Raw genomic sequence first — 7,994 nt, 5'->3', positions numbered from 1 at the left:
GCTAAGCGATGTGGATGGCCGGCAACAGCCGATTCTGAATTGTGCGCGCGCTCGGAAGATGAGGCTGTACGTTCTAAGCGATACTGGCGAATGGAATAATGCATTACGCGAATTCGGGACATTGAAATTTGAACGTTTTATTGGTGTAAACGTTATAAACGGGGTACGTTGTACCGAGGTTCGACTGTACTTTGAAAACACCAAATGTCATGTTTATTGTTACAAGGTATCTTTTGCAGTTTGTTGTTCCTGAATAAATTCATTATAGTCGTTATGTTCTACACTGATTTATTCTATTAGCTCTGTATCCAAAGATGGCACATGCTATTGATTTTAGTATGACATTTGGCAATTCTCTGTTAGGGCTTGTATTCCCATTATAATGCACAGGATCTATTAATAATGCCTAGTCCAAAACAATGCAGACCTACTGTAGTATGATTGTGTGGCCACTTTTTATTTGTTTAGATGAGTAACACAAACTTCTTCCAAATGGCTCCTCATTCATTCTTGCAAAGTCTGCAGGACTAGTGTGACTGGATGGAGATCTGGAGCTGGTACAATCATCCAGCACGGGAAAATAGCTCCAAAATTTATATCCTTCCAGGAGTTCCAAGTCAGAATTTAATGATTACCTTAAAATTTTCTCTGATGTCTGAGGTAGCTGGCTATAAATTTAATTTCTGTATAGGTAACGGGAAGGTTGTACATAGCCACTACATTTATAACATCTCAGCCACAAGCCTGGTTATCAGGATAAAAAAGGAGAAATAGGTGAAATGTAAATAGAATGTTAACAGGATATGTATGTAGTGGGCTAGCTTTGAATGCCTGCCAACATGTCACCTCAATATAGTAGAATAAGGGTAAGTTTCTGTCTGCTGGCTGTATGTCTAATAAGCATGAACTTTAATTAACTGGGCTGTGCCACTCAGCTATTCAGGCAGAAACTCAAATGGAATGATAGCAAGTGCTGGAAATATGTGATCAAATGTGTTTGTTTTTTCTTAATGAATACAGATCAGACTTATCGTGTTTTCAGATAATGGTTTATAATTGTATAATAAAACAGAGATCATCATAGCAACATCAGCTAAGTTCAATGGAGAAAAAAAAACCTGTGTGTGTTTATCATTACATTTATACAGCAGAAAAGGACCAGCAGGGGGTCCAATTTAAAAGTGAAATACAGTACAATACTTATGATGCACATGCACAGTCCTCACCACACAGCCTCTGTCATCATGTGAAGAGTCACACTTCAGCGGGGGACAGACCGATAATCCCATGGTTACGATGTGCTGTGGAAGCTGTCACCGCATGCAGCAGTCCTTGGAATACTGATACTCTGCACATGCTGTAGTGGTGATTCTATGTCCAAGTGAACTGCATATGAGTGAGGATTACATGCAGAATATACATTTATGATTGTGTTATATTTTTTTGTCAGTCATGTTAACATGCCAGAAGGAAACTTCCCAAATGAAAGACCCCAACCAATTCCACATCTCCAATCGGCTGTGACCACAGTGGGTGATATGATTAACTGCTGTTGGCTTTTATGCGATTACACTCAAGTTCAAACTCAGTGGAGACCTGGAGCCAGAAGTCTGCACCATAATAGCTTTAAGACTCATTGTTCTTTAAAAAGAAAAAGTGCACTGGCGCCTGGTGTCACGTGTGATCAAAGATACACGCTGATGTGCACTCTGGTAGGTCTGTGTTTATCGGTACATACAATATGACATATTAGGTATAAATACATACATGTAATGCAAAAACACAAACAACCTTTGACCTTTACAACTATATTTACAACTTCTGAATGTGGCCAGGGTTCTTTCCAGCAATCTGACTTAAAAAAAAAATAAGTTAAAACAACTTGTTCGGTCTTTTATGTTCTGAAAACCACTAATGGAAAATTAATAATGGAAATAAATCCTGTATAGATGCCAGAAGCGTACAATGTTCCCTTAACACAGCTGGGCCACACAAGAAAGGCAATTGGCATAATGCATGGAGCTGGACTTCCTATGAATGGTTCTATGAGCAAAACCCAGTGTGGAAGCTAAAAGCCACAGTCAGCACCATACTGTGTATTACAGGGGTACTAGCATGGACCATTGTAGCAGGAGCATTGATATTCAATGATTTTCAAACTGTATTGTCCTTTCATGATAATGTGAAGGTATATGTTTTACCATACAGTCAATTAAATGTAACACAATAATTGCACAAAACATAATCAGTGTAATAATGGCACTTTCTAATAAGCGGCTATAAATGTGCAAGAATGAATAGCTTGACTGGCTAAAGCACTATAAAGCTTATCACCATAATCAGCCGATCGCTTGGTTAACTGAAGCTGATGCTTAAGGATCCTCCAATTTACATTCTGAGCAGTGAGCAGGTGTCCTGTACAGACAGCCATATGCCGTTAAACCCCTGTACCTTCGCATTATTAACTTTTTACTGAAGAAATATAATTCCGTATATAGCTGAATGAGCAGACTATGTAAAATATTAATTTATTAAGGAAATTTCACAAGTTTACTAACTTTAAAATTATATGATGAGGTCATATATTCAGGTACAGAGATGCAAATGTCCTTTGAGTACAATGTTATAAACACAAAAGTTTTTTCCAAAACTGATATAAACTGTGGTTCACCATAAGGGAACCATTGGACTATTAGTATTTAAACATCTTCATGTTTGAGACAGCATGAAATAAATCAAATCACAACGTAAAACTCAATCAAGTTAATCTTTCCAAATCTGTTCTGTTCCATTTGGGTTGCGTCAATGCAGAACCCATCCCAGATGTCAGGAGGGCTGCCAACACTCTGTCGCTCGCTGCCAGAAACCAAACCCACAAGGGTAGTTAAGAGCATAAGTCCTACACACGAGATGTAAAGATACGCAGCAGTAACTCTACCAACTCCTTACCACTGAAAAGTGACCTACTGACTTTATCATACAACACAGGACCATGTAGCTAAAATTAATGCTAATGATCTTATCCCCACTATCACGAAGAGGCTTCTTAGGAATTAATTTTTCTCTTATTTAAATGAATTGTAATCAAGGGTATGATTATCTGCATTTCCTGAGAATTTCTGAAGACTAACAAGTGAATTATATGCATGTTATCACTGGAAAATCAAATGTCATGAATGGGGTCAGCTCCTAGCTGTTGATGGTTAACACTCAGAATTTTTGCCTCCTTGGAACAATCTTCAACAACAAAAGACCCAGTAGTCAAGAGAGACATTGCAGGTAAAAAGGAAGAAAATGACCAGGTACAAGCTTGATGGACTCACTGCAACAGTGAACATGCCTCTTATGGAATGGCTGGGTCACCCAATCAGATTCTCCATCTAAAGACCACGACTGTGAAGAAAAGAGAGCTGTGGATGATGTGGTGAAGAGAAGGCATTGAGTTTGATGGCACGAGTACAGAAGACCAGGGGCAATTTGTCAAGGTGCATCAGCGTATATCCAAGTGCTTCCACTCTGTCCTCGACGCGCACACACACACTGACAGTTCATAGTGGCTACAAATAAGGTGCTGCCAGTCCTGAAAATTGTACTGATGTCTTTTTAAATACATATTTGGATAGGGATGAAGAAGGGTGCCAGGACACACATTCTATTTTGGGAAAAGCAGAGGAACAGATCCCAGTGTTTAGTAATTCATACTGATTGGCAAGCCCACTATTTTCATGTTAGTATCTTGTATGATGTACTTCATTTTTAGTATGAGGATAACAGCTCTCTAGTATTTGGTTTTCCACTGTATCTAGTCTTCAATAATGGCTGTGAGGTGATCCTTCAGGCAAAGGGGCTCTCTGGTTTGAATATGCTGGTCTCAGTGTCATGGCAGCCCTTGCCATTAAAGTGTTCCGTGAGGCTTTCGATGCTGTAGCAGCCGGGCACATCGGTGATGCTGGAGGCTGTGTAGGATGCTGAGCGCAGGGCATCTGGGTGAGCCAAGGGTGTACCGAACTGAATGCGATACTGGTTCCAGTGTCTTCTCAGAACCCCTTGCACCTGTAGACAATATTGCAGCTGCATCACCTCAATGGAAGAATACTTTCAATACCACCACCCATTTGCAGTGTTGTGCCAGTTCATTCATGACTTTTTAAATTCAGTCTAGTTCAAGCTGTATTGCACAACAGTAAAATCCAGTTATAACAGACTTCAAGGGACCTGGCAAAACAGTCGGTTATATCCAAAGTCTGTTATATCCAGAGTTGCTGTATGCCCAGAACACAAAACCATTTACTCATGCCACACCCCAGCAGACACACTTGTGGTATAGATTATTATATTGTACATGTAGTAATCCAACTTTACCTGACCAGATGCGTGACTATTAATAATCCCGACTACGTATCTGCACTGGATATCACCGGCACGCCACGCGCCTTGTAGGTGGAGCCTGCATGTACGTTATAGCTGAACAACACTACAGCTAAAAGCGGCCCTGGGGACCAAATTGTTTGTCCGTTATATGCAAGTCCGCTATATCCAATGCTTTTTCTGCATGTTTTTAAAGGTGCACGGCCGGGACCAGCGGACCTTGTCCGTTATAGACGATATTCCGTTATAAGTGAGTCCAATATAACATGACTTTACTGTACCTATATATTGTGACCCCAAAGCTTGTGCCATGTATAGTAGTTTGTATATTTGGGAGAAGAAAGTATCTTGAACCTTACCTCCCCATTAAAGAAACAGAATATGGTGGCCACCAGCAGCCCCTGAAAGTAAATAAAAGACCAAATGATAGAAGGAAGATAAACACTACATGTGGCTTAGTAAAGTGTTATGATGACCCTTCATTGAAATTGCATTCAACAACTGCAACATGAATACTGCCAGGAAGAAAAATAACTTGACCAGCATCAGTCTTTATCAATCAGTCAATACCCAGTACTGTGCAAAGGGTCCCATTTAATTACTTTGCAAAATGGGTGCCCATTTAAAAATATGTATATAAAATGTGATTGCTCTGACAGAAGGACAACTTAGAAATGATCTATAGAAAATCTGAAAGATGGTATGCATATTTAGACTTGGATTTCATTTGTAAAGGTCATGACTTACTGAAGGTGACCCCCACCTGGTAATGTATCAGGATGTGCATAATATAATCGTAGACTTCAGATGCCACATGACTATGGGGCTTGTATGGCCACAGCACAAACTGGATCCCCAGGAGCGGCACCAGAATCAGTGTGGCCCGTACAGCCTTCATGTATAGGCTAGTCTCCGTCTGATGGGTCACCTTGAGCTTGGTGATCAGAACACGGATGATGTTGAGCAAAAAGAAGAGGTTAACCTGTGGAGAGCAGGATCAAGATCATGGTAAGACACGGATCTGAGGGAACCCCAGAGTGATCCAATAATCAGAGGATCCACTCTAGCCTCTAACAATGTGTAAGTAATAGCCAATAGCAGTAATTAATGTAATGTAATTAATTGCAAGTTACAACCCACTTATGGCTGCTGAGTTCTAGTTAAAAGCTAATTAACTAATCTTACACCCCTAAAACATCAAAAACAAGGACATTTTCTCTAATGAAATATGTTGACGATATCCAAAATTCAGTAAAAAATATTGGCCCACCCACTATAGTCACACCAACTAACTTAATCCCTGAGAAAGAGAATAGAGAAATTGGTTAGTACATCCGATTTGAATAAAAGCAAAGATACAGATACAAGTGGAGTATTCCTACCAATAAAGCTGCCACAATAGGGCCATGGATGATGTACAGCAGTGATGTATTAGAGCTGATCCAACAACTGTGGGGTGGAGAACCAATATTAGCATTTGGAGTTTACATAGTTGATGTTTTGTTCCCTTTCTCTATTGAAATGTGCATGAATGCATGTATATAGCAGTGGCTTTGTAGCTTCATATGAAAGCCTTTGGTGCCCTCGGCATCTAACAGCAAATATCTATCTCCACAGGTCTGAATGCAGATCGCAGCTGCTGAACTTACATTCTATATAAAAGACACCCATAAACATTTATTTTGCAATACAAGGCATACTTTATTATCCAAGTATAAATTTGCTTATTCATGGGGTCTTTAAATTTAGCAGTAAAGTGACCACCCTTCCTAAGTGCCTGCTCTCCTTTAGGATGTTAGACAGTACATCAGTAACTAAACTTTCCCAAAGTGAACACTGTAAACTAACAAGCGGTAGTGTCCAAATAGGGCTGTTGTGATCACGTAACGATGTAATCGTGATCATATGGTGCATGCGTAATAGTCACCAGGGGCCGGTAGCACAAAACAACTTAAGTTTTCCCCTTAAGACACTTAAAGGTTTAATTTCTCCTTAGCTAAGGGATTTATTTAAGGGTGTTGCACAGAACCCCTTAAAAAGTTTCCTTAGTTAAGGAAAAACATTAAGGGATTTACAACATTGAAAGACGTTTTACAGCAGTAAAATTGTCCCGTTTCCATGGAGACAGTTCATCTGCTTGCACTCGCGCCTGCTTTTGATACCCGTTATCGCCTCACAAAGTTACTAAAAAAGTAAAAAAAAGTAAAAAAAAAAAAAAAAAAAAAATAGGAGAAAAGACAAGAAAGCCAAATTGGTCAGTGGAGGAAAAGATTATACTTTTGGAGGAATACAATAAAAGAAAGAACATATTAAAAAGTAAATTTGATCAGCAAATAACAGCAAACAGAAAACAACGAACGTGGGAGGAAACTGCAATGAAAATTAATTCAAGAAGTCTGCATTGTGCTACAATGTTAGTTATTTTATGTTCATGATTGCAAACTAACTGAACATTGATTTTTTTCTGTTAATAAATTGATCTTCATATTGTACTGGAGCTTGAATCCTGATGTGGGTCCCATCTATGATCTATCACCCTGCACACTCTTGGGAAGCCGGCTACATTAAAGAAGTGTGTTGCTATTTCATCCTCTCCTTGTTTAGAGGGGAATTTCAGCACGGTGTTCAACAGACGGGCAATGGCGTTTGAAATTCGGTGAATGACAGGGCACACCGTTGACTTGTGGACATGAAATACATCGCCTATTACAGCCTGGAACGAGCCCGTAGCATAAAGCCGCAGAGCAATCATTAATTGCAATGCAGCTGGGAGAGCACAGCTTCGGACTGTGCAGTGATCCAACTGAAGACGATTGGACAAATCATAAATTGACTGCCGGTCAAATTTATAAAGCAAAATCAAATTGTATCTAAGGGGTTATCCCGGTCGCGGAAAACTCTTTTTGGGATGCGTTCATTTTCGTTATTTATTATCATAAACTTGGCCATGTTGCAGTTAATGTACGGTTAGAGGTACCTTAATTTTTTTCTCTTAGTTTGGTTGCCAAGGTCTTATCGTTAAGGGATTCCTTAAGTATAAGACCAAGATTAGGAGAAAAACTTAAATACTTAAGAGAAAATTTTAAGGAGACTTAAGGGTGTTTTGTGCAACCAACTTTATTTTAAGGAGACCTTAACTCGGACTTTAAGGAAAGTCTTAAGGTGTTTTGTGCAACTGGCCCCAGGGCTTTAGATGACTAGTGAAACATTTGTCCGGACGCCGGCTTTTCAGTACTTTACAGACATTTACTTATGCCCACAATTTGGTAAGCAGATTACTAATGTGCCTAAGATATTAATGGGATGCATATTGTGACACCCAAAAGTCAGTAGTCTGTATAAATTCAGCGCATCCTTATGCTCATTAAATTCAGTTGCTGGAGCACACCATGCCATTGTTTTAGTAAATCTTGGAAGCAATAAACAATAAGTGCCACATGACATACACTCACCTAAAGGATTATTAGGAACACCATACTAACACGGTGTTTGACCCCCTTTCGCCTTCAGAACTGCCTTAATTCTACATGGCATTGATTCAACAAGGTGCTGAAAGCATTCTTTAGAAATATTGGCCCATATTGATAGGATAGCATCTTGCAGTTGATGGAGATTTGTGGGATGCA

The 7,994-nt window shown here is 39.5% G+C and overlaps 1 protein-coding gene across 3 annotated transcripts in view; it reads right to left on the bottom strand.

Annotated features, from left to right (window-relative positions):
- Window positions 1-1,703: 1,703 nt before the first annotated feature.
- The window catches only part of LOC140577565 (calcitonin gene-related peptide type 1 receptor-like), a 30,430-nt gene continuing 24,139 nt past the window's right edge, over window positions 1,704-7,994 (bottom strand). For all 3 annotated transcript variants that reach the window (XM_072708377.1, XM_072708375.1, XM_072708376.1), the window contains 4 exons: window positions 5,751-5,817; window positions 5,132-5,350; window positions 4,728-4,769; window positions 1,704-4,053 (listed from right to left, as the gene is read on the bottom strand). In XM_072708377.1, the coding sequence (XP_072564478.1) occupies window positions 3,835-4,053; window positions 4,728-4,769; window positions 5,132-5,350; window positions 5,751-5,817 (547 nt within the window). In that variant the 3' untranslated portion in view covers window positions 1,704-3,834. The remainder of the gene's footprint in view (window positions 4,054-4,727; window positions 4,770-5,131; window positions 5,351-5,750; window positions 5,818-7,994) is intronic.

Source organism: Paramormyrops kingsleyae, unplaced genomic scaffold, assembly GCF_048594095.1.
Source record: "Paramormyrops kingsleyae isolate MSU_618 unplaced genomic scaffold, PKINGS_0.4 ups79, whole genome shotgun sequence".
In the NCBI taxonomy this organism is placed as follows: Eukaryota; Metazoa; Chordata; class Actinopteri; order Osteoglossiformes; family Mormyridae; genus Paramormyrops; species Paramormyrops kingsleyae.
This window is presented reverse-complemented; position numbering and strand designations above follow the sequence as displayed.